Source organism: Talpa europaea, assembly GCF_964194135.1.
Source record: "Talpa europaea genome assembly, chromosome: 11".
In the NCBI taxonomy this organism is placed as follows: domain Eukaryota; kingdom Metazoa; phylum Chordata; class Mammalia; order Eulipotyphla; family Talpidae; genus Talpa; species Talpa europaea.
In genome coordinates, this window is record NC_140078.1 from 72,577,281 (window position 1) to 72,604,999 (window position 27,719).

The following is a 27,719-nucleotide window of genomic DNA, read 5'->3' on the forward strand; positions in this document are numbered from 1 at the left end:
GCCATGATAAAGCAACATCGGTCCTGTTTGAAAGCTTCCTCCAACCCCACAGCTGATTCTGAACAGTCCCTTTAGGGCGTTAGCCCTGCAGCCAAGGAGGGAATGGGCTCAGGAACCAAGAACCAATCCCATGGCAGGCATGCCCACACTGGAGCAGACCTTCGCTCGCCCCGCAGCCAGCTCTCTCCTAGTCCCACTCACGCGCTCTCCAGCGCAGCCAGCTCGTCCTCCCCCAGCTGGTCTTCCTGCAGCTCCCCGGGCAAAGTGCTGACTTTGGCCTCTTTGGTCACTGCTAAAGGCAGCGAGGTGTCCTCGGTGGGTGTCAGAGGGGCCTCACCTACAAGAGACCAAAGGGTGCTCAGCCAGAGCTAGGCAGGACAGGGATGTGAGGTGGGTGGACCCAGCTCAGCACTCCTTCTCACCCAGGTTGTCACGCTGGGCACTGGCTTCCAGGTGAGGATTGAAGTGATGGTTGGGCACCAGCTTCAGTCGCATGCGAGAGTACGTCTCCGCACTGGACAGCTTCCAGTGAGGGGTGGGTGGGTCCCTGCAGGTATGTCCCCAGCGTGGTCATGGTTGGGGGGTAAACCACCCCATTCCTCCCAGGTGTCGCTCAAACACAGATTAGAGCTCCAGACCCTCTCTCAAGACCTGCCTACCCTACACCAGCCCAAGCCCTGCCCACCTCAGGGCCCAGGCCCCACAAGGGCTGGAGAGCTGACGCCACAGCGCCCCCCAGTGCAGCATGGCGGTGGAGTGCTGTGCAGCCTGCTGCTTCAGGGCTCCTATGAAGCGTAGCCCTTCCATGCGAGCTCGCCGCTGCGCAGGTTCCAACACCAGCAGCTAGGGGTGAAGGAGGACAAGGCCATGAGTCTCACTGACTGCTTCCTGTTCTGTTCCAGTTTCTTCACCCTGTCCCATCAGCTGTTCCCCAGGCCACACACCTGGAAGGCCCGACGGCTATATGGCCGCTCCTGCTGGCGCCGCTGCCCTCTGCTCATGAGCGTGTCGTAGCAGGCATTCCAGAAACCTGACATGAGGTCATGGCTCTTAGCATAGGTGTCCATTTCAAACTGCGACATGGCAGGCTGTACCTGGAGGATGGCAAGGAGTGGAAAGAGACCAGTACTCAACACGGGCCCCAGCCTCCTGACCCAGCTTCTCTCCCTGTGCCCCCACCTCCAGGCACCTGCTTGTCGATGAAATGGCGCCATTCTGGCGTGGCACAAAAGGCCTGGAAGTCCTCAAAGAAGGTGGGGCTGCCATTGGTTGGTGGCAGGGAAGGCAGCCCCCACTGCAGCCCCAGTGGCTTGTAGGCACGATCCAGCAACGTGCGCACAAGTGGCACCAGCCAAGAGTAGCGTTCCGTGGCGGCAGCAGTCACAGCTGGGGGCCCTGCGCCCTTGGTGGTCATCTCGGAGTGGGTGGCGTTCAGCGCCCGGGATAGCACAGCTTCTAGCTTAGAGAGCACATAGCAGGCCTCCTCGCGGCGCATGGGCACTGCGGTCTGCAGCAGCGCGTGCAGCTTCACGTAGGCCTGTGCATGCAGCTGTGAGCAAAAAAGGCAAGTGTGGGTGGTGCCTGGCCACCCCCACTGCTCCCTACACTTGCCACCCCCTTCTGCTCTTCACCCCATGCTCACCTGTGGGTCTTCCAGCTGGATGTAGCCAAGCACCAGGCGCAGGCCAATCTGTGCCATCTCCCGGAGGTCCGCCGTGCCATTGGCCAGGTGTGGCCAGGCTTCCAGGCGATCAAGCAGGCTGCACACACCTTCAAAGAGCTGCCACACACACCATAATAGAGGTAGTGTCACCAGAGGAGGAAAGGAGTCCATGGGGAGGGAGCTAGATAAGGTTTGGGCTAGGGGCCCGGGAGGAGTTTGTATATACAAAGCCCACACTCAGGCACCAATGTTAATGTACCCATGACTGCATGTGTGTTCATTCACCTCCCAGACCCGGTGCTGCCAGCTCATGTGAACACACACGCCTACACGGCTTACCCTTCTGAGCTGTCTTACCTTTTCACTCCACAGCTCCTGATTACCATGGCCCTCAGCACACAGGAAGTCCTGCAGCAGGCGCAGAAGCCAAAGTGCCTGCTGGGTAGGGTTGACCAGGACCCCAGGGGGCCCCTCTTTGATGTCCGTCAGGGCTGACTCCAGCATCATTTCCAGGAGGCTGGGGGGTGGGTGAGGAACTCAGCTCTCTATCACCTCCTTATCCATAGTCTTCCAGGAGGCCCCAACATCCTGAGTTACCCCCTTACCTGCGCTTGATGCAGTCTGGGGGACGCACAAGTGTGGCTGAGGCCCCCAGCTGAGTGAGCACCGAGAAGACCTGGCCACGCTCCCTCCAGGCAGCCTCGTCACTGTCTGCCACACCCCGCCATGTCACCGAGAATAGCACGTAGGTGAGTAGGTTGCACAGCTCCTCCTCAGAGGTTTGCTATGGGCACAGGTGGGCAGCGTGAGGTGTGGGCTGGGGTGGGGGACTGACCCCCATGCCATCTATGTTTGGAACCCCCTGTCTACCCACTACAAGGGGTTCAGCCTACAAGTCGGCCTGGCTGCCTGGAGTCCAGGAAGAATCCTGGGTTCTCATTGACTCCTTAGAGAAGATGAGGCAGTTCACAAAGTTATCCCACAGTCCTCACAAGCCTTAAGAACTCTGAAACTTTCTAGAAAAATGCCATAGAATCTCCAAACCCAGAAGCACAAGGCAGGGCTTAGAGCTATTCCACCCATAGGCCCTGGAAAACCTCTACCTTTCTGAAATGTGGCTGGCACCCCTTTCTCTCCATCTGACTCGCCCTGTCCTGGGATCCCACTGGGAAGGTAACTGCAGACAGAGCTACAGAGGGTGGCACTAGGTTCACCTGGCAGCCGCAGGCCTGATACACAATGGGGACACATCTTGGAAAGACTATGCCACTTGCACTGGGTTCCAGCACTAACCCCTGGCTGGTGGTAAGCCTCACCTGAGGGTTGCTGGTATTAGAGGTGTTATCTCCACTGACGGTGGGCTCTGGGAGGCTGCCATCCTCCAGCACATTGGAGAGACTGGAGCTGTGGTGGCCAGGGGCAGCAGGGAAGGGCCGGGGTCCATCGAGTGGGGAAGGTGTTCCGGGATAGCTGGCTGGAGTAAGGGTCCCACTGCTGCCACCAGTAGTATTGCCTGAGCCCACACTGGCCCGTTCCAGGCCCAGGTCAAAAGGTGAACAAAAGGGGGAAAGAGCGTGGTACAAGGCATCAGGGTCAGGGCAGGTCGCCTCTGAGGGCAGGAAAACTTCGGAAGACTCAGGTGACTCAGTGGGTGGCTTGGTTAAGGCTGACTCTGGGGAAGTGGACACTTCTGGGGTCAGAGGCAGGGGGCTGTCAGCTGTGGCAGCCTCCAGGACATACAGCCGGGTTAGCACGTCCTGCCAGCCGGCTTGTTGGGCCAGCAGCTGCACTACGTCTGGTTGTCTGTAGATGAGGTGGAAGAGCTGTGAAGTAGACACAGAAAGTGAGAGATACACTGGACCGCTTGCCCTGCACCCTCCTTCTTGGGCTTTTGCAGACCCCTCATCACAGGCAGGCAAAGGGGGTAGAAGCCCCCGGACCATACATACACACTTACCAAGCGACAAATGTCTAGCCGGACACTGAGGTCAGCCTGCAGGGACAGCTGCACCACAGCCAACAGATCTGAGAGGTTGAGGTAATCTGGAAGAATGGCCAGAGGGGACTTGAGGCACTGACCCCAGTAGGGGCTGTGCTCCCGCTGCTGGCTCATGCTGGCCCCTTTACCAACACCTTCCCTATTGCCACCTGCCCTGTTTCCTGCATCATTGTCACCCCTCCACTTGGTCTTCCTCTCAGCCCCAACCAGATTGTACCTGCCCCCAGGAACAGCTTGCAGAGGCCCTGGCAGAGCTGGGGGGAAACAGTCCCCTCGGGCAGGCAGGTGACGAGCCCCTGAAGGCCACACTCTCCCAGTCGGAGCCGCTGGCGGCTCCGCTCAGGTAAGCGCTCGTTCTGCTGCAGCTTGCATAGGATCTGTGTGTTGGGGTGCAGAGAGAGGAGGTGTCATCATGGGAAAGGAGTCCCAGAAGAAAGGGAAGTCACTGCACAGGTACGTGGCTCTCAGAGAGGCCTGTAAAGCTAGCTTTATCTACTAGCCCTAGTCCTGTTCACCTCTTTGGACCTCAGGCAGGGGCCGCAGTGAATGGAAAGCCAGGGTTGGGGGTGGGCTGGGTATACCTTGCAGACTCGGTCAGGCAGCAGGGGCAGTGACCTTGGCCGCACCAGCAGTGCCAACAGCACCTCAAGGTTCCCTGGCTCGAGTAGGAAGACAGCTAAAGACTCCTGTGCTGGAGAGGACTGCAGTAGTGCCAGCAGTAGGTCCAGGGCCCCCACCACCTGAGGATACAAAGTCTCTCACTGGGCTGGGTCCCCTCAACACGTGGTCCACACACCACCCCTCACCCAAGCCCCATTCTTGCCAACCTTCAGCCTACCTGGCTATCATCACCCGCTGCGACCAAAAAGCTCAGCACGACCTGCATGTCATCAACAGAGGAGCTCCGGACCAGGAACTCCCGGGCCAGACCCAGGAGCGAAGTCTGCACAGTGCGCAGGTCGTCAGCCGCTAGAGGGCGCTCCCGCTGCGGGCTGGGCCAATCCCAGCAAGCAACACCCACCCAGGACCAGAAGGCAGGGGCACAGAGGGTAGAGAAGAGGGAGAGTGGGCAAGTGAGCTGGGGAACTGAACCGTCCTGTCCCCAAGGCCAAAGGCCACTGTGTTAGCCCCCTGGCCCATCTGCCCTCCCACCAGCCTCACCTGTAGTGGATGCGCAGGGCATCCAGGATGAACTGAACTCCATACTTCTTCCGCAGCTTCTGTCTATGCTCACGGACTATGCTTGACATGTACTGGATGTGACCTGAGTGGGCATCAGCAGAGGGCTCAGGCCGCCGGGCTGAGCTGAGGCCCCGTCCCATCCTCCAGGACAGGGCCATAACCACCAGACACCCCAAATGGCCCAAGACATATAGATCACCCACAGTGGAGTTGTAACTTCTCAGACCTTCACTCCACCTTCCCCTCACCAAGTCCCCATACCTACCAAGGCGTACAGCAAAGTCACTGAGCGTCCAGAGATGAAAGTTGAAAAGCAAATGCTGATACAGTAGATAGAGGAGGGGCCCGTTGCCTTCAGCTGCCACCTGCTCCATCAGCAGCTGGGCAGACATGAGCACATTCATGTCCATCGTCCAGCTGGGGACCTGGAGTGGGACAAGGAGCTGGGTAAGCTGACAGACCCTGCCTGTCTGCTGTCAAGCCACCCAGATTCCACCCTGCTCTTCACAGGCACATGAACAAACATCCTGCCTGCTCAAAAACCTTCAGTGATCTCCAGCTATCTCTGAAGCGCAGGCTCCCACCATGCAGGACTCCTGCTCCAAGCTGTGCTGGCATTTCTCCCAGACCCTCTCAGCCAAACCTCGTCCAGACTTTCAAGACGCCACTCAAATGCCACCTCTGCCAGGAGGCTCTTCCTCACTAACAGGGCATCATGTCCCCCTTTCATGGCCTCCCCACCCAATCCCCTTGTTCAGGACAGCCCACTCCCCGCCAGCTCCACCAGGTCCCACCTTGCGCAGGAGGGCCCCGATGATGGCAGGCCCCTGGCATTGTAGCAGGCTCTCCTGGTTGACAGTGTGGCCCTGCAGGAAGTTCCGCACCATCAGCAGAAAGGCAGCCACTGCATTCCTTTCCATTCGCTCCTCTGCTGGCCGCCAGGAAAGGAACAGATGGTGTTAAGGGCCTGCCAGTGGTCACAGGACCCTCAGACACTCCTGCCCCCAGCATGCCAACCCAGGAGTCAGGGATTCTTACCTGAGGACTTGCCCAGTGGGAGAATCAGGCCCTGAGTGTTATGGCTAGAGGTGAGTTCAGGCCCCACAAGGTCATGTGTTTCGGCTGGGCCTGCCTCAGCCTCTTGCGGCCGTGCCGCCACTTGCTCCAGCAGGGGCAGCAGGGCACCCATGCCTCCCACACAATTCACCACATCCTGGGGATTGGGGAGACAGCTGTGAGAGAGCAGGTCCCAGCCATTTCCTGGGACCCACCCTAGCAGATCTACCAGTCTGGGAACCTGGAAGTTTTCCTCTCTTCAGAGGAAAAGTCCTCCCAGGACACAGTGCCCCTGCCCAGCCCACCCTGCCCATGGTCATGGTGCTGCACATGCTGTCCCCAGCACACACACCTTCACATCCCAGGTCTCCACCCTGTGGCCCGTCAGACGGCCATCCAGCCCATGGCCAGGGGACAGGTCCAGGCAGATGTTGTTCTTATAGGCCTGGGGGCAGGGGGTGAGCAAGCGACAAGGGTCAGATGGAGGGGGCAACACATAGAGTGTAGAAGTCAGGGGGAGTTAGTAGGGCTGAGTCAACTACTTCCCCCCTTACCCACCCCACACATACCTGAGGTGAGTAATGGAGGAGGAGCTTTGTGCCAAGTTCATGTAGTTCCCCCTCAGGCTTGAAGGGTGCTGTTTCGTTGGGCCCTAGGGCATGGGTAGGGAGCTTCAGACCTGGCTGGGCCTTTGGCTAAACCCTATCCAGTGCCTGCTCTTCTCTGCTCAGAGGACAGGCTGTAGGGACACGTTCTCTTCCCTGGGCCCCTAGCTTCTATCCTGGGCATTTTGTAAGACCCAACCTCTTGGGTCTTGGGCAATGGGGAGGGGCTGGAGCAGGCAGGGTGGATAACAGTGCATACCTAGGGTGTACAGGACGTGCAGGGCTGGCGTCTGCAGGGCTTCATGGAAGATGGCCACAGCCCCCAGCTTTCCCTCCAGGGACGTGGGGCTGCCCCACCGAGTGTCCTGAGTGCCTGCAAGGGTGGAGCTGATGCTGCCCTCCTGCAGGGGGGCCACCAGCCCAGACCCCCAGCCGAGCCCTGTGGTGGCTGGGACGGACTGGGAGCGGGTGAGGGAGGGATGAGTGTGAGCCAGGGCAGCGGGGGCTGATGGCGCAGGCAGCCCCGTGGTGGTGGTCGTTGTACGGTGCCCAGCAGAGCCGATACAGCAGGAGGAGAAAGGCTGCGGGGCCAGGGTTGGGGGATGTTAAGGCCACAGCAAGGCCTGGGGTTCCACCTGCATCCACTTCCTCACAGTGACCCCCAGGCCTGCACAGACCCCAGAGGCTGAAGTCCGAGGCCTGTCTGGGGAGTGGGGAACACAGAGGGTCCAGGCCCCACCCTGTCCAAATCCCTCCAACCACTCAAGTCCTCCCCCAACCCTGCTTAGCACACCTCACAGAGGGAGGGGAAGCGTAGGGGAGCTGTCTTGACTAGATGATCATCTTTGTAGACATGGACAAGGTTCTGGCTGAAGGGCCGGCGCACATGGACAATGGCCACACGGTGCTAGAAGAGAAGCCGCATCAGGTGAGGGTTGGGACTTGGCACTCCCTCTACCCACCCCAGGCCATGAGGATGGATGCTCACCCAGACAGAGTCGGCAAAGGGTACGTCAGGCAAGCTCATGGTGAAGTACTCCTTCCGGGTACACACGGCCACTACCAGGGTCCCAGCTGCCGTGAAGAAGGCCTCAAACCCTGAGCCGCTGCTGTTGAAGAAGCTGGGGGCAGGCCAAGTCAGTTATGCCTACTTATTCTGTTCACCCTGGCACTGTGCCCTGGTCCCTGGAAGTCACCTACCTGTACAACTGCTTTCTCTGGAGAGGCCGGCTAGGAGCCATGGCAGGTGTTGGAGCAGTGGGGTGCAGACAGAGCCAGGCATGGAAGGTGAAGCCAGGTCCGGGCCACCGCTGCACAGGAGGTACCATAATACCCGCCATGCTATGTGTCAGGTCGAAGTAGCGCAGGGCTCGCGCAGGGCCCTGGTGCCGGGCCATGCCTGATAATACCCGAATGATGGCACCCGCGTGTCGGGCATTCCCAGACTCTGGTCCATCCAGCCCTGAGTCCAGCCCCGGCGGGGGGCGCAGCAGGCGACGCAGCTCCAGGGGCCTTAGTGACACACGACCCAGGGCTTGTAACAGCGCCAAAAGCTGCTCTTGGCAGCGGGCCCCCAGGGCTACCCCTGCACTGAGAGTCTCCAACAGGCAGCCCACCAGGCCTGCCTGCACACAGGTGGCACGACTGGCAGAGCAGCTGTCACAGAGCCCCCAGAGGCGTCTTGCGAGGAAGAGCCGCAGCTCAGCCGTGGGCAGGGTGGGCAGCCACTGCATCAGTACCAGCACCGGCTGCTCATTGCGGATTGCTGGTGGTGGCCATGTGCTATGGTCGCCCTCCACAGCCTGCGGGTGGAGAGAATGTGATAGTTCCTGGGCAACTGGTGTGGAACAAGCCAGCCTGCCAACCGTGGGGCTTTCTTTTTCAATTTCAGTTTCCTTGCCTATAGCATGGGAAGGCAACATGCGCCAACCTCTCCTGCTTACAGGTGTGTTCGAGGCTCAGGAAAGTCAGAGTGGTGTGGAGGGCTGTCACTCCTACCAACAGTCCCTCAGCACCACTGACCCCTGGCTTCCAGTCTGGGTTGGCCTAAGCCCCAACTGCATGTTCCCAACCTGATCCTTAACTTGCTAATGTGCAGCCCTTTCTGGGCCCCTTCAGCCCAGAATCCTCATCCCAGTGACACTGCCACAAGTGGTCAGGCCATAGGTCACACTATGTTATGTACTGGCCACAGTCAACACAGGCCCCCAGCTCACCTCCCATGGTAGCCCTGACTTAGTCTTGGCTGTCCTGGGGACCCAAGCCCCTGTCCTCACCATGTTAAGCAGTTCTTCCAGCAGCCGATGGGTGGGGGGACCGTGGCTCTGCAGAACCTCATGCAGCTGAGGGTAGCCGATGCGTTCCTTAAACACCTCCTACGTGGGGTTGGGTGAGAAGGGTAAGTGTGTACATGGGCCCCAGTGCAAACCTGCACCCCATGGAAACCTTGAAGGAGGCATCAATTTTCAGGGCTCCCTTGCCTGGCTCTCTGGATCAATATTAGCAGGGTGGGTGGCTGCAGAGGGAGGCAGGGTGTGGAGCCACCTCCAAATGCTGCAAATGGTGGGGAGCCCACAAGGATTCATCCCCCATCAGCACTGATCCAGCTCTCAGCACTGACCAAGGACCATGGCAGCCCAGTGGGCTAATCTTTACCCTAGAGAGCAGGACAATCATATCCCCAGCTGACTTGCTCTAATAGCCACCAACCAGGCCAACTCTGGGGCTGTGTGATCAATTTATTTTTTTTAAAGATTTATTTATTTATACAAGAACTGGGCTACAGGCCAGAGGCACGGGAGGGTGAGAGAATTCACCAGAGACAGAGCAGTGAGTAGAACAGGCAGATGGACCGAAGCACACTGCTGAGGGGAGTAGCAGGCGAGAGAGGAGAGGTCTGCTGCGCCATGTGGGAATCTCCCTGTCCGGCTGGGAATCGAACCAGTGCTGCAGAGGCTTCGGACAGCTTCACAGAGCTCAACCTGCTGCGCCACCAGGGAGGCCCTGAGTGATCAATTTAACTCCTTCCCCATCCCCTACTATCATTGGAGAGCAAGTGTCCTCACCTTGGCTGAGGGGGAGTCACTCATGATGCATGTCAGCACCCTGACAACGTGGACTGCAATGGCATCTGCGTCCTGGTCCAGTACCTTGGGATGGAGAGGGGCTGTCAGGAGGGGCAGATGCTAGGGTGTCACAACTGGCAACCCCTTGAGTTAAAGGGTACAAAGCCAGCAGCTGGCACCCCAAGGCACGGGGTCCTGGGAGTGTGGCAACACTGTCTGCACACCATGTCTTCTACTCCTTGCCCAAACTACTATGGCCCTCACCCTGACTCTAGGGCCTTCTTGAGCAGCTTGGCAAGACCCACTCTGACAGAGAGCCAAGGAAGAAATCAAGGCTGGGAAGGGCCTCACCAGGGCACATCAACAGTAGACCCTCTTGCTGAACCCCTATCCCGCCGCGCATTGTCTGGTGGATGGACCTCCACACCCACCCATCCCCACCCATGCTAGACACACACGTGCAGGGAGGTCAGCGAGTGTCCCATCACCCATGATGATTAACAGGAGGTTGGGGAATTTAGGAAAGATCAATCACAGGGTATTAGAACCAGAAGAACCTTCGAGACCTTTGAGACCTACCCTGCCTCTTGCCACCTGGTCCAGGTGGAGACACTGAAGCTGCCCTGGCTGAACCAGACAGCCAAGAGCATGCTGCTCCCTCTCCCTGACCTACCCTACCATGAGGAGGTGGGGGTTCAGGAGCAGTTAGAGAGCATATCAGCAGGTGCTGGGCCATATTTTGGCCCCAGGGAGCTCCTGGTGCCTGCTCTGCCTAACTCTTGACTGACCTCAGGCCTCTTCTGCCTCTCTCATTTGTAAATATAAGGCGTAGCCACCTTCCCTCGCTAGCTTTGTAGATGAACAGCCAGACAGGCTCTAGAAAACGGCCAAAACATGGGGCTGCCTCACGAAGACAAAACCAGGGTGGTGCTCTGCAGCTGGGGTCCAGGGGGCGAGCAACCAGAGGTGCGCCACCTGGAAGGCCTCCAACTGACAGCCTGCAGCCTCACACAGCCCCACACAAGGCCGAGGCAGGGAGGTCAACACGAGAGCATGGGGACTGCAGTGACCTGCTTAGGGCAGGTGCAAGGACCCATGGAAAGCAGTGGTCCCCTGTGGGGGACATGTCTTTCTGCGAATGACTACAGCCAAATTCTGAGGCATCTGGGCTTTTGTTTCTCCTCTGTGAAACAGGGGTGGGTAGTTGAGTTTCGAAGGTTCCTTCCAGCCTGGCACAGCTAAATCCCAGCTCCCAGTAGAACACAAGACAGGGCACAGACCACTCCTGTCCCATTCCCTAGGATGGGACGTGGGACAGAGGGTAGACAGCATGGGAGACCCACCCCCCCATTGCCAGGCCACACCAGGCCTTACACATTTGTATCTCCTTATTCCCCTGCTTAGTGCAGGAAAGGGTCAGTGAGGAGCCTCAGGGGGTGGGTGCCCAGGGAGGTGAGTGCCTGAGCTGGTCAGCCCCAGGGTGGTACCTTCTGGACATCGGGCTCGGTCAGTAACCGGGTAGCCAGGTCACTGTCCCCCTCAGGGGGCGCCCGGGCCTGCAGATACAGCTGTGGGGGAGGGGAAGGGCAAGGGTGAAGGAAGCAGGAGAGAAAAGAGGAAGATGGAGAGGGGCAGGATTAGAGCAGGGCCTAGAGCAGCATGTCAGGGCTCTGCCTCAGAGGGAGGGAGGTGCCCTGGGACCCAGGCCAGTGCCCTACCAGGCTCTAGGGAATAGCAGAGGATCCGGCTGCCCAGGCCCTGCTCAGAGGAACAGAGTTGGTGGGTAGGGGGTGGGAATTGGGCAGGAGTAGGCACTGCATCTAACAACAGTGGACCCCTCATCCTACCCCTGTACCTGGAGCTAGAGAAAAGGCAGACAATGAATGGGCATGGGCAGCCCCCATTTTTCCAAAACACCTTCCTATGGGATTCAGAGTCATCCTATGCCCCAGGCTCTGTCCTTGTCCATGTCCCAGGCCCTCCCAATGACCTACAGGTCATCCCACCAGTCAGAAACCCCAAGTTGGTTCCAGCCCAAGTTTGCTCGGCAGCAGCTTAGCACCCACATGTGCATGGGTCTCAGCCTCTGGGATCTAGGCCCTTTCAGCTCAGCCTGGGCCCTGCTCACCTTGCTATTCTGGATGAGACGGATCAGGTGTTCAAAGCAATTGTTGCTGAGGAAGGTGGCCTGCAGCACTGGCCGGTCCTCACAGGCCAGCATCATGGGGATGGCATCTGTGGAAGGGTCAAGGGTCAGGTTATGCCCTAATGCCCTCCCAGCAGCACCTTTGGTTAGTCTTAAACCTTCCCCATGCCACCCACTTTTCTATCATCACTTGAGCCTTCCCCTCCTGGTGCCACCTCTCCAAGAGTCTGGAAGCCCATACCCACCGAGCATGCTGACCCGTAGAGTGACGAGGGCCTCTTCAGGGCCTGGGCTTGGCCCCGCTGGCCAGTCAGCATTAAGAACTCGGAAGTAGCCCTCGAGCAGGGTGCGGAGCTCTGGTCCGCGGTGGGGTGTGCGGCTGGCGTGCAGAACATGGACTGCACCCACCAGTCCCTCTAGCGCCAGGAGCACTAGGCGAGGGTCCTGGGCTGGCCGTCGCCCCCAGTCCCGAACTACAGCCAGCAGGCCCTGCACAGAACCAGTGCTCACAGCCATCTGTCCGTTCTCCTGCAGGTGTGGGCAGAGACGCTCAGTGGGCATGGGGCTCACCCAGCAGAGACCCCTAGACAGCTGCCCACAGCTCCTCCCTGCCTACCTTCCCTCCTGCAAGGATGGCACCAAAGAGGTGGATGAGTCGCAGCAGCAGCACCGGAGGCAAGCGATCTGCATCCTGTAGGCTCTCTGAGTAGGGGGAGTGAGCAGGGCAGGACAATGTCACCAAGGCCGCAGGGCTTTGGTGCTACAAAGACTATACAGAGGTGGGTGCTCTGAGGAGGGGCTGGGGGACTGGGCCAAGAAACAGGGCTGTGAGGCCCATCTAAGAAGGTGAGTTCTGCCCTGAGGAGCCTAAAAAAGTCCTAACTCTCTAACATGTGTGTGGGGACAGCACTTCTTTGGGAAGCTTGAAAGGAACATGGCCCTTCTCCAGGAGTCTAGCACCCAAATCCTTAAGCCCTAAAGTGGAGACTCCAGGGTGAATACATGCCCCCTCTCATCTGCCTCCACATGGCAACCCTGGGTTAGTTTCTCAGATGCAAATCTCCTGGTTCCTCCACCCAGTGACAGTTGGAGCTTCCTGTGACCTGCTCTGTGTCTACCGTAAATGCCCCCATCCCTCCCAGTGCCCCTACTTGGGACTTCTAGGGGCTTTCACAGCTTCATGTGTGGGAGGCCCGCCTGGCCTTGCTTTGGCAAACTGGACAGGATGCCAGGTCACGGATGAAACCCAGAGAGCAGAAAGGACCAGCCCTGGGTCACATGGGCGGGAGGTGGGGTGGGGGGCAGGGGAGCAAGAGCCGCAGGGCTAACTTGATTGAGGTGGGAGTGGGTGGGAGGCCTCCGGGTCTTTTGAGGTGAGGCCTGAGAAAGGGAGTGGGTCATGAAGGGAGTGGCAACAGTATGGGCAAAGGCCCAGAGTTAGGAAAACTCCGTGCATTTTAGGAATGAGAAGCCAGGGATATGGCTGGCGAGCAGAGAACCAGTGTAGCTGGAAAGGAAGGCTGCGGGAGGAGTAGGACTTGACCCCAAAGGGGTCAGGTCACCACTGAGGGAACAGAATCCAGTGTATGTTGTGAGAAGTACTCAGGCTGCAGGAGAAGGGAGGCGGGGGGGCTCCTGGGTTCTCCCCTCTGGGAGCTATTGCCCAGCCCATCTAAACACTGGCTACTCTATCCAGTGAGAGGAGAGAGAGTAGCTAGGAGAAGACGGTCACTGGGCAATGGCCAGAGACATCCGGGGGTGAGCTTCTCTGAGTGAGGGAGCAGCACGTGGAGACAACAGTCTAGACACTGTCCTGAGGAGGGGTAGAGACTGGGTAGAGGTTACAGGGACAAAGGGATTTGACTAGGGGTGTTAAGATGGTCGAGATCAGGACATGGTATGGTGGCTGGGAGGATCCAGAAGATGAGATGGAAAGAGGAAGGAAACTGACCACCCCCACCTGATGGGAGGCCTTCACTCCAGCTCAGAAAAGAAATTCCTCATTTTGCCCAGGCATGCCCTATCTCTCCTCTCTGCCTCTGAACTCTTAATACCTTGGGAGGTGGGCACTCAAATTCCTATGGTTCTCCCAGCCCCCTGTGCAGCCATCACTATAAGGGGGCTCTGTTCTGTTCATGGGAAGGGGCTCAGGTTTGGGGGTGAGGACAGGTGGGGCCAACTGGGGCAGGGGTGGGGCCTGACCTTGAAAGAAGTCGTTGAATTCAGAAGGCAAAGCCGCAGGAGGGAACTTGTACTTGTTCTTCTCCTTGGAGCTGATGACTTCCCTGGGGGTGGGGGTGGAAGGTGGACAGGGGCCAGGGTGAGGCTAAGCACTCATTCCTCCTGGTCATCACTTTGCCAGCCTGCAAAGATGCCCTCTCCCCCCTCCATGTCTTTACTACAGCATGTCTTTACTACACTTCGACACCTCCTTTCTCCAGTCTCCTCTGGGTCCTCTGGGTTGGGGGTCTGGCTCTTACCCGCTGTGCTGGCGCCGCCAGGTCTGGTAGGGGTCAAAGAGGCCCTCACAGAGGAGCAGGGCATGCAGGGCGATGTTTTCCAGTTGAGGCCCACTGCCCTCCGGCGGTGGTGGGGGTCCTTTTAGCTACGGGCATGGGGAAAGAGTGGATGGAGGTTAGTGGGGCTACTGCCTGCCTCCTGCCCTCCTCCCCCCAGGGTAGAGCCCACCTCACCTTGGCTACCAACCGGGTCAGCAGTGCCAACACTCGGGGCCCCAGCACTTGGCCCCAGCCTGCCTCTACATTCTCCGGGTTCCTGGGGAGCGAATGAGGAAAGAGATCATGGGAATATGCCAGGCCCACAGTTCTGTGCCTCCCCCGGAGAGGACCACAGTAACCCACCTGCAGAGGACAATGAAGAGCTTCAGCAGCAGCAGGGCTTGCTGCAGGTCCCCCTCGACCAGCTGCTCGGCCAACACATGCAGCGCGTCCAGCGGCAGCAGTGGTACCTCTGCCCCGGCCTCCTCTGGCCTACGGGGAGGGGTGTCACTGGGGCACCAAGGACCCCTCAGACTCCCTGTCCTACCCTTGCCCTCCATGCAGCTCTAGCCTCACCTGCGTGGCTCCAGAGAGGATAGCGAGATGCTCTTCTCGAAAGCACCCACAAAAGCCTTCAGCCACTGCTGCAGGTAGCCCAGGTCCTTCTGCAGGCAAAGGCGTTCAGGGAGCAGGGGGCAGAACGATGCAGGCAGAGGTGGCATGTGAATGGAGTTGAACATGGGATAGACAGGGTGGGGGCAGAGCAGTGGGGGTGGAGAAAGGGCGTGAAGGAAAGGTGGAGGAGGAGGGAGGGCAGGAGGTTGAAAGGTCAGAATCAGAGAATGGCTGTACATATTAACCCTTCTTCCAGGACCTCCCCTCTGCTTTCTTCAGACTGCCACCCTCTGCCCTCACCTCCCTAATCCTTGGGGATGCTGGTAGGGCCTGACAGAGGCAGGGGAGGGGCTTAAGTATACACTCTGGGGTGTGGCTGTGGCCCATACAGGTGCAGGGGCTGAAGATCTCCCACCTACTCCCAAAGCGTTGGTCTGGGTTCTGGCCTGCCACCTTTTCCTAGCTCAGTAGTTACCACCTCCAGGAAACCTTCCCTGACTGTAGATCCTAGGACACATGTGCAAGCAGACCCATGCACATGCACACACCCCCACAGGTACAGGCAGAATGTCTTATCTCACCCTGGGAACCTCACCCACCCTGGCCAGTTACCTGGACCCCTGGCCCCAGAGCTGGTTCCATGGGCAAGAGGGGCAGTGGCTGAGCCCCAGTCTGGGCGCCGCCAGGGAAACTTTGGTGTGAACGGGAAATGTCCCCTCCCGGCCCAGCCTGGGCAGGAAGCGCAGAGTCACAGTGGGGGAGGGGGACCGCTTCCTCCCGGCAGACCGCAGGGATGTTGGTGGGGGGTGCGGCCAGGGGCACCCAGGGCCCAGCAAAAGAAGCTTGGAGGGACCTGGCCTAGTGCTGGTGTGGGGTCAGGAACACAGAGGAAGAGGGTCATACTGCTCTGGGTTTGGTTTGTGGACCAAAAACTTGTTTTAAAGGCATGAGGTCAGGGGGCCTGGAGTCAGGGCAGGTTTAGAATCCTAGTCATAGTGCCTCTTATCTAAGGTACCTACAGCTCCCTGACCTGGGTCCAAGGTCCTCAGGCCCAGGCGACAATGTGGAGAACTCATTGGTTTATCCACTGTGTCCTTGCACCTGGCCCTGCTGAGTCCTGGCCTAAGCCCTGATTTGCTCCAACTTCTCAGCCCTTCCTAGGAGTAGGCCTGGCCTGGGCCTGAGCTCCTCTTTCCATTCCTTCCTCCCTCCCTCCATGCTGGCCCAATCTGAAACTTCTACCCCAACCAGTTGTTCCCAGAAGGTAACTTCCTTCCCAGGGGCACAGGGCTAGGGCAGGGACTAGACTAGAGGATGAAGGGTCAAAGGAAAGACAGCACCCAGCAAACTGAGGCTGCTCCCTAGCTGCCAAGCACCTCAACTCAAGGACCTCTAGAACTACCTTTGGATGGATGGCTAATTCTGGCCACTCAGAAGCCTCAGTAAACGGGGCCAGGTCCTCAAGAAACCTAGCAGAGCAGTCTCCCACCCTGTCATTGGCGCCTTCCTTCCTTGTGCATTTTGACATCAATCTGAGACCCAGGCTGCTCAGAGAGGGGCAGAGGTCATCAAGATGCAGTGTCTGTGACTTTTTGACTGTCAATGACCTTTTGCGACCTCTTTACCTTCTGCTACTGGTAGCCTCCCTGCTCATCTACCTCTGCTCTCCACCAACCTGCATGTACATCCCTAAAACACCAGAGCAGGTTGAGACTCTAAGACCACTTCTTTTTTTTTTCTTTTTTTTTTTTTTGCGTAGAAGAATTGGGGTGTAGGCCAGAGGTGCAGGGGGATGAGAGGAATCACCAGCTCCAGACTGGGGAGCAGAACAGGCGGATCTACTGAAATACACTGCTGTGGGGAGCAGCAGGCAAGACAGGAGAGGTCTGCTGCAGCATGTGGGTCAGCTCCCTGGCTGGGGATCAATCCCAGGCCATAGCAGTGATAGTGCTGAGACTTGATCCCTAAGCCACCAGGGAGGCCCCGACTTAGACAACTTCTTTTGAACTCTGCCATTGCAGATGGGGAAATGGGGGATTTCCATGGGGAGTGTCACATCACTATCACAGTTTCATCTGTATTTTGGAAGATGATGGAAACCAGGCCACAGCTCTGGCCAGGACCACTCCTGATTGCTAGCCTAAGCTGAACATTTGACTCCACAGATCCCTGTCTACCATCAAACTGGTCACCTCTCACCCAAAATGTGGCTCCTTTTTGTCCACCGCACCTCTGCTGAGCACCTAAAAACCCAAATTTGACCATTCTGTTCCTAGACCCACCCCAATCTGAAAATAAGGCTCAGCTGCTGAGCCTGTCATTGCAGGCCCCTATTCCGGCCAAAGCCTGCTCCACGGGCCTGTCTGTCCCTCCCAATCTGTGGTTCACACTCTTCTGGCCAGGTTCTGCCCACCCCAGACCCCACTGCCGGGTGTGACTTGGGTTGCTGGTACTTAAGCAGGAGTCCTCTACCATCCTTGTGGCCAACATTTGCATCAGCCCTGGGCAGGCTCCTCAAACGCTGTCCATTCCTGTTTTCTGTTCTAGAACCACAACCACTGTCTGTCTAGTCCAGCCAACTTTCAGCAGATTCAGGCTTGGCTGTGTTCCGGGCTGAAGCAATCAAGAACCTCGGTGAGTTCTGAAGGGGGCAGGAGAGATCTCTAAAACACAGCACTGGGTGGGGTCGGATTAGTTGTTTGTCCTACCTCTGTGGGCCTCACTTCTCCCTAGGAGGCTCTGATCTGGGGTCCAGTGGCTTGAGGTTACAGGGCTAGGGGTTACTGGGGTCCCTGCAGGGATCAGGGCAGGGGTCTGCGAGCATGGTGGCACTGCAGCACTCAGAAGGGTACAGAGCCAGGAAGAGCTGTCTACGGTGCTTGGACTCTCTACTACTCAGGAATCCTTCCCTTTCCAGTTCTGAGCAGGAACAATGGGCGTGGCCAGTCCAGTCCGCACTGCAACCCGACTGGGCGGGGTCCCAACTGTGCCCCTCCCCTGAAGGTAGGTCAGGAGCAGCCACTCCTCCCCAGGGCCCTAGGACCAATGGGTTAGTGGTGCATGGTGCCAGGCCCAGTGGCTATGGGTATGGGGGAGGTCAGTGTCCCTGGGCGGAGGGGATCTCACAGTCACCCCTGTAAGGGTCCCCGATCTACGCTTGGACCAGATCTATGCTTGACCAGTCTCGAGGGCACTCAGTACTGGAGGTGGGAGGGTCCCAAGGGTTGTTTAGGACCAAATAGACCCTGGGGGGAGGGGTGGAATTGCCAATTACTAACACTGAGCTCCCGGGAGGAGGGCTGGGGGAGGGCTGAGGGCAGGAGGCTATGGTGTGAATGGGAGGGTGGGACTGTTGGCCAGGAGGACAGGACCCCTGAGCTGCCTGGCAATGTGCTGCCTTAGTCCTGCTAGTGGACTCATCTCCCACCCAGTCCTTGCCTAATTTCTATCCACTCCGGGTATACAACGGGCAATACACAAAGATTCCTTAAACAGCCCCTGGCATCCAGTGTGTCTCCAGTAGACATCGGTTACTGCTACTGTCCTATGAGACAGCCAGCCAATTACAAGTTTTTAGGCAAGTCCACAGCCTCCCCCAAGCCTGAAGCCCTGTGTGGGTGGGGCCCACCTCATCTAAGGTCTTGGCGCCCCACCCCCAAGAGACCTCAGCCCAGGCACATCACTTGCTGTCCTCACCCACATAGGCCTGCACTCGCTTTGCTCTCCACTGTTTCCTCTGCCTCAATGTTGCCGGTTGGAGCCAGCACCTTTCCAGTACCCACCCGGGTCTGGTTCTTGGGAGCCTGGGGTTGCCAAACTGAATCAGTGACTGAGGGCATGTGGACAGATCCGGTTCTCATGCTTAGTAGCTTGTTACTTAACATTAATCTCTTTCGCTTCAGTTGCTTTTCTAAAATATCTCTTTGCATAATGGGCAAAGGCTCTCTAGCCACACCCATCAGCATGTGGTGAGGAAAGTGAGTGCCCCACCCCCAGATTCAGGGGTTCTGCCTTCCCAAGCCCCTGGCTTTCTAAGGCACCATCATCTTCTCCCTGCCCACCTCTGTGAGTGGCAGATGAGCCACAGACTTTGGCTCACTGGCAGAGCCAAGGTCTCACAGGCTGCTCTCCAGCTAGATGTTCCTGGTGGGAGTATCTTGGCGGGGCCAGGCCGGATGGAGGAGCAGGGCAGAGAGAGAAAACCAAAGCTCCAGTGTCGATGAAGCTCCCAGCAGAGCTGCTTAGGTGGCTGTGAGCACCCTATTTCCCGAGATGGGCAAGCAGAAGTGGGACAGGGTGAGTGGGGTCTGACAAGATGGCTTCCAGCAGGCCTGCAGATCTCCCAGTCAGCATCAGGAGGGGGAGGCCATATTAAACCAAAGGTGGTTTCTGGCTACACAGGAGGTCAGACTTGAAGGACATCAGGCCAAGGGAGGAAGCAGGAAGTTAGGGACTTTGCCAGGGGCAGGTGGCACATCTCCCCCCTCACCTGGGAAGAGGGTCTTGAGAGGTACAGACCTGCTGGTCTCCATAACAACCCCAGGGTTTAACCTTCCCCTAGCCTATCACTATGGAAACTGGGATCTCCTTCCAGGGTCCCCATAGTAACCGACCCTGTTTCCATGGGGACCCCACACTTCCACATCAGTACCCCAGTTGCCATAACAACTCCAGGAATTGCCAGCCCCTCCCCCACACTTGGGGCCTGTGCTACTCTCCCCATCACCTTAGTCTCTCCCCCTCAGTCCCCTTGGCAATGAAGGCAAGGAGGAGGAAACCCTGCCTTCTAAGGTATGAGGGGGGGCATCAAGCACCCAGGGGGTGAGTCCACCTTCCTTTCTCACATTTCAAGAGGGTAAACTGAGGCAGAGGAAGGAATGACTCAGCTGAGGTCCTAGAGGGCCTGATCAGTTTTCTACCAGGCAACAGGGTTCCTCAGAGATGAGACACCATAGGCAGGGCAAGGTCAACTCCGGCTCTGGACTGACCTCTCTGCAGCCCTCTGAGTCCTCAATGGCATAAGTGGAGAGTTCAGCCTGGACATGTTCCCAAATGTCCAGGCCCAAGTGCCCCTCAGCTCCATGCCCTCCAACATTCCTGTTCATGGGGGGCTGTGCAGCAACATCAGTGCAGCAGCATGAAAAGGGGCTACTTACTTGCGTAACTGTTGTCCAACCGCCAGCCTGCGGGGTGACGTCCCCAGTGCCCCCATCCTCTCACCCCCTTCTTACACCCTCCCTGAGGAAGCCCTGGTGGGACCAGTCCCCTGGACAGCTCCCTCTTCCCTCCTCCTCACTCCTGACAACTTGCCTCCGGCATTTCCTGCAGCCACATGCTTGTCCCGCTGCTCATGCATGGCGGGGAGAGGGGGGTCCTCTACCCTCGGCCTTCCCTGAATTTAGTCTCCCCTGCCACCTTCCCTGATGGGTTACTGATGTGGGACCACTGTCTTCCACCTAGCCGCTCAGCTCACTCCCAAGCAGCACCTACTAAACGTCAGGTGCTGAGGGGACAGCGGAGGGCAAGCATAAGAGGGTTAAGGTGGGGACATGCTGGGCTGAGGTCCATCTTGGCCTGGCAGGACAGGGGAAGGTCTTCTCAAATGTGAGGGAGAAGGCTCCACGAAGAGGACACAGGGTGTGCCATCCCATGGAGCAGACCCCCCCCTGAGGCTTCCTGCCCACAGGACTGGCCCTTTCCTTACTAGAGGAACACCGGATGGGGGCTAGGGCAGCCTTCTGCCGGACACTGCCTTGAACCTGTCCAGTGACTCTGGGCAGGTTTCCCCACCAGGACCCTGACAAGCTCAGACTGAGCCACGGACAGGGGCACTCTGATTCCTACTTCAGTAGCAGCCCATAGCCCCTCCCTCATGGTGGCCCCCAGCTGAGCAGGGCCCAGTGAAGTAGGAGGTGGGTGGGTCTGAACCTGGGGTCTGTGAGGGGGAAGGAAGGGCAGAAAGTGGGGTGCTCCCCAGGGCGGGCCTAGATCTACAACTGGGGAAACAGGTTTGCCAGCTGATGTCAGCTCCCGTGGCTAAAGGGAGGGGCACAAGGGATGGGGTACTTTCTGGCTGTGTGGCTGGCCAACTCAGGGGTCTCTTAGCACACTCTATCAGTTCATCTCCTTATTTTACCTTACCCCTACCCTAAGCACACACACACCATAGGTCTCCAGCAGGGTTCAAGGTAGCACTGTCACCCCTCCCTGGGAGCCCAGCACCAAGGGGTGGGGACCATGTTCCGTTCTGGGAGCAGGAGCAGGAGCAAGAAGGCAGGAAGGCAGTGCTGGGAGGCTAGCCGGAGCTTCCTCTCCCAAGCAGCCTGGCCCCGCCTGGCTCTCACATCCTGGATTTGTTTGCCTGGCCCCAGGCTGCCCCCTGTTTGCCCAGGCTTCCAAGGCAGTCAGTCTGTGCCTCATAACTGCCCTGTGAGGTGAGGAGCTGGAGGGCGGGGGGGCCAAGGGACCACAGCACAGATGAGTGATCAGCACCTCTTGAGGGAACAGGGGTCTCCACATTTGCAGAGCTCAGTTAGAAGGGGTAGCAGGAGGCAACCATGCTGGAGGCACAGTACTGGGAGACTGTACCAACCCCAGCAGCATGCCACCCAGCCTGAAGACCCCCTACCAACATTCCTCACTCATCACCTGGTCCCAGCCCCCCTTTTATCCGGTCACAGGTGAAGAAATTGAAGACCAAGACCTGTCCACAGTCACAGTGGCAATGAGATACAGAAGGGCCAGCAGAAGGTCTCCTCAGTCTTTTCCTTTTTCATAAGGACCAGCCCTTGGAGATGGAAGCAAGAAGCTGGGGTGAGGAACCAAAAAGGGCCGGGGAAGCAGAGCCTCCTCTGACCTGGATCAGAGGGCTCCCCCCTTGCAGAGTTCAGTCCACCTGTGAGGCCAGTGCTCTGCCACATTTACAGATAGGGAAGCAGAGAGATCACATGCTAGATAATACCGACGAGGTCCAGGGGCCTGGACCTCTCACCACCTAAGCCAATTCAAGAAGCTGTCACCATTATGGCCCAGACTGCAGGTCCCTGGGGCTCCCAACCTGACCTGCAGTCCGGGAGACAGTTGGCCAGCCTCTTCACAGAGGGCCAGATGATCTGAGCTTGAACTTCCCCCCAGTGACGATCAGGGGCAAACAATAGTCCATTGTGCCCAGGGTACACCTGAGCCAGGAGCATGATGCCAGGCAGGTGCAGGAGGGAGGCTGGTCTGGGTTAAGGGGAGGGGGCATTATCCTGGGGTCCCTCCCTGCTGTGGGCACAGAGGGAAAGTGGGGGCCTAGGCGTGTGAGACAGAATTTGGAGGACACCAAGTTCGACACCAAGGGACCAAGTGAAGCGTTCTCAGTTCTCAATGAAGAGTCAGCTCTTCACTGTCCCCTTGACGTGGTTTCTGAGATGGGACAGGGAGCTCAGGAAGAAAGCTCACTCCATCCCTTTGGAGCATCCCTTAGGTCACTCCCCTCACCCCATCTTAGGTATTCAAGGCAAACCTTTTCTTCCTGCAGAACCCCGGGTCACTGCCCCCCCCCCCTTATCTGCATAGACTCAAGTCGGTATGGAGTAGGGATGTTCCCAAACTCCTGCACCCAACCTAAACCCCCAGACCACTCAGACCTGTCTGCCTGGACCACCGGACACGGCCGCACCCACTGGAAAGATAACCCCAAATGAAAACTAAGCTTTCCTCCCTTGCCTCCTCCCCCTCACCCCCCGCTGTGGCCTCAGTTTCCCCAGAGGTGAAAAGGGGAAATGCCTGGCCAGGCACTAGGGCCAGGTCTTGGTCTAGGTCCCTTTCCTCCCCCATGACTGAGACTGCGCGGTCTCTACCAGAAAGGGTCTAGTGAGGTGTGTGCCTACATGGATCGTTTCCCAGGTATAGGTGCCCGGGGTGCACATGTATGCGGAGCCCAAGCTTGTCCGCCCCCCAACCCCCAAGCCGCGCGTGCATCTAAGCGGCCAGTGTGGCGCCGGGCGCAGGTGCAGCAGGAGCGGGGCGCGCGGAGCTAGGGGCATTGCGGGTGCGGGGGGGGCGGGCTCACCTGCGCGTAGTAGAGCAGCCACAACTCGTAGAGCCGCTCCGAGGCGGCCATGGCCCGGCCCGGCTCCGGCCCTGCTGAGCGCCACCTGCCGCGGCCGCCTCCTCCGCGCCGCCCGCCGGTTGCCCCCGGCCAGGCCCATGGGCAGAGGGCGTCACTCCGGGGCGGAGCGGCGCGGTACTACTGGGGGAAGTAGCACTGGCCCCCGCCGCGCTGAGCCACCCGTCTGCATGCTCCTCCTCCCGGCCGGCCGCCGCCCGGCTTCCTGCACTTAGCAGCCGCCACTGCTGCCCCGCCTCTCCCCGAACTGTGCAAAGGGCGGGGAACCCGGCAGAAGGAGGAGCCTGAGGTCAGCATGGCCCGGGAGGGCGCCCCTTAACCCCGCCCCCCGCAGTCTGTGCCCCAACCGCTTCCTCGGGAAAGGACCAATCAGCCTCCAGGACTAGGGTCGGGGGTCTAGGATTCCTGACTTGTCCTGATTGTAGATTTTGGGGGGACGCACCCGTTGTGGCTGGAATCACCACCGTTCATGCAAGGGAAGACTCAAGAAAAGTGGGGACGGGGCTGCGGTGGGCCTCATGCCGATGGCCAGTGTCCAGCAAGTAATGAATGATAACAGCCACCACGATGACCACTTGTAGAGCTTACCTCGTGCTAGGTACTGTAACATGAGCTTTATAGGGAAAACAAGAGTTCCACTTTTTTCCCTACTGTTTATGAAGCAGGATGGGGTAGGAGGGTCAGAGCACAAGACAAAACAAGCCTGAAATACCTCCCTGGGAAGTTTAGCACTCCCTGTGGGGTCCCCTCTTCCAGGAAACCTTCCTAGATGCTCTGATAGAGACCAGGGCCCTGCATTTGCTTCACATCTGTTGTTTTCCTTAACCCTCAAAAAGTTTAAGAGGGTGCTGCTTGCCTGCTTTACAGAAAGAGAAACTGAGGCCCAGATGGGCCAAATGAAGAGCACCTGGCCAGCCAGGGACAGGAATGAGGCCTGGCTGCTGCTTGCTGGGTTATTGTCACCAATACTCCTAGGTCCCTTTCCTCCTTTCCCCTCCCCTCAGTTAACCTGGGAGGTAAGGGAGGCCTCCTTGTGTTGTGGAGAGTTCAGGCCCTTTGTTGGGGCTGGGGGAAAGTTTGTGGGAACTAGACAGGCACCATCAATCCTGAGTCCCCTAGGCCTTGGGTGGCCAAGAGAAGGCAGACTCTGTCCTTTGGCTTCTTATGTAGCCCCCCCATTGCCGCCACCCCACCAACACCCCCCCACCCCTGTCCTTTATTTCTGCCCTGACCATCCTGCTTCTGAGCTGACTTACCTGAGAACCAGGTACTACCCATGTATCAGGCCCTGGCAGCTCACCCCACCAGATACCCGGGAGAGGACAGCAAAAGAAGACCCAGGCTAGTGAGGTCAAGTGTGTTATTTGGAGGGTGTGTGCGCTCAACTAGGGACTGTGGCAAAGAAGCCTCTGAAGGGAGTTGGGGCAGGAGGGATGCTAGGAATTGAGACTCCAAGGAGGCAACAGCCTTGCAAGTCATGGTATGTGTAGGATGGGGTGGGGAAGGTATGGCCCCTTCTCTCCAGACAGAATGGGTGTGACTTTGTGGGCCTGGACACGCTGTCAGAAGACCTTGACTTCAGCCAAAGTAGGCCTTTGCTTATCAGGGCATACTGATTAAGTAGGAAATCAGACCCTGTCAGCTCCTGCCAGGGAACGGTGCACTTCATGGCCATCTGCTGCTGTAGAGGCCAAACCAACTCTCAGCTTCTTTCTCAGGAACCAACCTGAGGGGGTTCCTTGGGGCCCATTAGGCTCAGGTTGGGGTCATTTCTGCAGTTTAGGTAGTTTGACTGTAGGTATTTTGCCTCTTAAGGGGGAGTCGGGGATTGGAATGGACCATCCATGAATACGGAAGGAAATGGCCATCCAGCCAAGTCCCATATTGTGCAGCATTTGTCTGAGCTAAGAGTGGACACAGAAGGGCCTGGGGGCACACAGACAAGTGCATCCAGGGAGCCAGTGATAGCTGAACAGGGAGAGGCAGATTTTTTTAGGCTAAGGTCGAAGTGGAGAGCCAGGGAAGGCTTCTTAAAAGTTATCTGATTCTTGAAGAAGCAGATCAAGTGGGAAGGCAGGGATATGTCAGGGCATTCCAAGTGGCCAGCATGGAGTTAGCTGTGCTTAGCTCTTAGGGAAAACCAAAACGATCGACGAGATCTATCCTCCTTCTCTTAGGTCTGATTGCACTTGTTGCTTTCTCTTTAATTGGCTTTGGATTAATCGAGTCTTACAGCGTTTTCCTTTGCCAACCCTCCCTACTCTCCTCCACCGATAGACCGAGGAGGAAGATGGCGGGGGGGGGGTCTCCTACAGCAGCTCAGCATTGATTGGTTTTCAGGACGTTCACTCTCTCATTCTTGCCCTGGGATTGGCTGCAAGAAGTTCTTGCCCTCCTTGGGCCTGCGCGTTGCAGGCCCAGAGAGGAGGGGGGCCCGCGGGCAAGATGGCGGCTACTGCGGCCGGCGTGGGCCGGCTGGAAGAAGAAGCTTTGAGGCGAAAAGAACGCCTGAAGGCCCTTCGTGAGAAGACCGGGCGCAAGGTGAGGAATGCGGGGTGAGGGCCATGGCTAAATTAGCCCGCTTTCGGGTTTAGAACTTGGACGAGAGAGCAGAGGACTACTGACAGGCGTCCGCTGAGGGCGCGCATGCGCATCAGCTGGCTCTTGCGTGGATCCTCGGCGTCCGCCCCTGGTTTGGTACTAGCAGGCGTGGGAATTTTCTAGCGCAGCTGCAGGCTTCGCGCATGCGCCGCTTGGGTGGCGTAGTGGTCAGCGCGTCGCAGGCGTTTTGGCTCTGTTAGGTTGTAGGTGCACCTGTGGGACCCCAGAGCCACTTACGGTTTCAGATACTTCTTGGTTTAGGCTTGATTTGTTCGCGTCTGAACGCCGAAACTGCCATTTCACTGTGACCCATCTTGTCTTCCGCCCCTGGTGAAATCCCTTGAATCTGGCCACCCTCCCTGTCCATCAGCGTGCCTGGAGCTGGACAGCCTGCGACTCTGTACTGGGTGCGCAGCAGGAATTACTGAGCACAAAAATTCAAAAGGGAAGATCCATTTGGACGCTTAGTTTCCCAGGCTGCGTCTCTGGATGGGCTATCTAGTCCTATTAATTGCCAAACTTGGAAACATTTTTTTCCTTCTGTTGTTTGACATCAAAGTGGTCTAATTCCATTTCTGCTGTTCGCTACCCACAATAATTGAAGTGGAAGGAGAACTCTCAAGTTCACTAACTGTGTGTAAACCCGGGCTTTGCCTCCTGGGGCTGTGGGACTTAGGCCAAATTGCTTCATCTCGGGAAGCCCCGGTTTCTTCATGCCTCCAGTGGAAGTTAACAGCCATTTAATATTCATTCTCACTGGGTTATTTTGAGATCTAACAGGATATTCTGTATGACAGAGCCCTAGAGACTACAGAGGGCAGAGGTTGTTGGTTCTGCTATTGTTGGAATGGATGAAAAAACTCTGTCCTCTTTCTATAGACTTTCTCTACAAAATGCAAAGGATATTAAATATCCAGGTCTTCAGGGAATAGAAAACAGGAACTCCACTTTCCAAATTTTAAAAAATTTAAAAATTGGGCCTCCCCGGTGGCGCAGCGGTTGAGCGCTGGGTTGCGAAGCTGCCCGCAGCCTCTGCGGTGCCGGTTCCATTCCCGGCTGCTTCCCGGCCACCGGAGGAGGGTCCCGCATGGCGCGCAGACCTCTCCTGCCGCCCGCTGCTCCCCTCAGCAGTGTACTTTGTCAGTCTGCCTGCTCTGCTCTCCGCTCTGACTCTGGTGAATTCTCTCACGTTCCCATGCTTCTGACTGTACCCAATGCTTGTATAAAATAAATAAATAAATCTTTTTAAAAAAAATAAATAAATAAATAATTTAAAAATTTAGGCTTCTCAGCCTGACCCCTGTTTTCCTTCTCAGTGACCATCTGTGGGAAAGTGAAAGAGGAAGCAATTGAGCTAGCCACATTGGCTTCTGCTTCTGTTGGCAATCCGTTGGCCCCTGAGACAGTTATCCCACAAACTGCATGATCTAGCTCAAGCATCAGCTTTTCAAACAGTTGATAGTCAACCTGCACTGTTGGCTTGGATTTAGGACCCAGATTATTAGAACTGGGTTTGCAGTTAGAATACAAAGGATAAGATACTATCCTCAGGACCCATTGCCATGGGGAGAATGCCCTAGGCCATCAGGAAAACCTGCCTTTAAAGAGGGATTCTCTCCGTGGACTGAAAATATGCCTGATAGTTATTTTCCTCTACCCTTGTGGTGATGGAAATGTCTGTACTTTGAATGTCTTAACATCAGTGTTCAAGCTGAGCTATTCTATAGAGTTCTGAACTATGCTCCCCCTGAGGGGAATTAGATATAGGGTACACAGTATCTCTCTGTATTATTGTTTCTTAAAATTTGATATGGACACTTTAATAATATTCATTCTTTTATTTTTTAAAGATTTATTTATTTATGCATACAAGAACTGGGGTGTAAGCCAGAGGTTTGGGGGGTGAGAGGATTCACCATAGACAGAGGGGGGAACAGAACAGGCAGACTGACTGAAATACACTGCTGAGGGGAGTAGCAGGCGAGACAGGAGAGGTCTTCTGTGCTATGTGGGTTAGCTCCCTAGCAGGGGATTGAACTGGTGCTGCAGTGGCTGGCGATAGCTTGATAGCGCTGTGTTTCATCCCTGCGCCACCAGGGAGGCCCATTCATTCTTTTAATCTATGATTATAAGAGATCTGTCCATTTGTGTCTTTTTTTATTTCTTTCACCATATT

At 57.3% G+C, this 27,719-nt stretch overlaps 2 protein-coding genes across 2 annotated transcripts in view; one reads left to right on the forward strand and one right to left on the reverse strand.

Annotated features, from left to right (window-relative positions):
* The window catches only part of NBEAL2 (neurobeachin like 2), a gene marked incomplete at both ends in the record, with an annotated part of 28,591 nt that extends 5,655 nt beyond the window's left edge, over positions 1-22,936 (reverse strand). Inside the window, 35 exons of the mRNA XM_084248094.1 lie at positions 202-337; positions 423-547; positions 686-843; positions 945-1,094; positions 1,190-1,549; positions 1,643-1,780; positions 2,021-2,180; positions 2,269-2,447; positions 2,980-3,486; positions 3,621-3,706; positions 3,880-4,039; positions 4,244-4,402; positions 4,501-4,654; positions 4,824-4,926; positions 5,110-5,269; positions 5,639-5,772; positions 5,883-6,057; positions 6,253-6,345; positions 6,470-6,552; positions 6,765-7,086; positions 7,299-7,412; positions 7,494-7,626; positions 7,706-8,307; positions 8,782-8,880; positions 9,571-9,654; positions 11,058-11,138; positions 11,699-11,805; positions 11,962-12,244; positions 12,333-12,418; positions 13,919-14,001; positions 14,197-14,321; positions 14,410-14,491; positions 14,578-14,706; positions 14,791-14,879; positions 22,886-22,936. Of these exons, the coding sequence (XP_084104220.1) occupies positions 202-337; positions 423-547; positions 686-843; positions 945-1,094; positions 1,190-1,549; positions 1,643-1,780; positions 2,021-2,180; positions 2,269-2,447; positions 2,980-3,486; positions 3,621-3,706; positions 3,880-4,039; positions 4,244-4,402; positions 4,501-4,654; positions 4,824-4,926; positions 5,110-5,269; positions 5,639-5,772; positions 5,883-6,057; positions 6,253-6,345; positions 6,470-6,552; positions 6,765-7,086; positions 7,299-7,412; positions 7,494-7,626; positions 7,706-8,307; positions 8,782-8,880; positions 9,571-9,654; positions 11,058-11,138; positions 11,699-11,805; positions 11,962-12,244; positions 12,333-12,418; positions 13,919-14,001; positions 14,197-14,321; positions 14,410-14,491; positions 14,578-14,706; positions 14,791-14,879; positions 22,886-22,936 (5,690 nt within the window). The remainder of the gene's footprint in view (positions 1-201; positions 338-422; positions 548-685; positions 844-944; positions 1,095-1,189; positions 1,550-1,642; positions 1,781-2,020; positions 2,181-2,268; positions 2,448-2,979; positions 3,487-3,620; positions 3,707-3,879; positions 4,040-4,243; positions 4,403-4,500; positions 4,655-4,823; positions 4,927-5,109; positions 5,270-5,638; positions 5,773-5,882; positions 6,058-6,252; positions 6,346-6,469; positions 6,553-6,764; positions 7,087-7,298; positions 7,413-7,493; positions 7,627-7,705; positions 8,308-8,781; positions 8,881-9,570; positions 9,655-11,057; positions 11,139-11,698; positions 11,806-11,961; positions 12,245-12,332; positions 12,419-13,918; positions 14,002-14,196; positions 14,322-14,409; positions 14,492-14,577; positions 14,707-14,790; positions 14,880-22,885) is intronic.
* Positions 22,937-25,384: 2,448 nt separating this feature from the next.
* The window catches only part of CCDC12 (coiled-coil domain containing 12), a gene marked incomplete at its 3' end in the record, with an annotated part of 46,793 nt that continues 44,458 nt past the window's right edge, over positions 25,385-27,719 (forward strand). Inside the window, exon 1 of the mRNA XM_084246758.1 lies at positions 25,385-25,483. Within this exon, the coding sequence (XP_084102884.1) occupies positions 25,388-25,483 (96 nt within the window). The 5' untranslated portion in view covers positions 25,385-25,387. The remainder of the gene's footprint in view (positions 25,484-27,719) is intronic.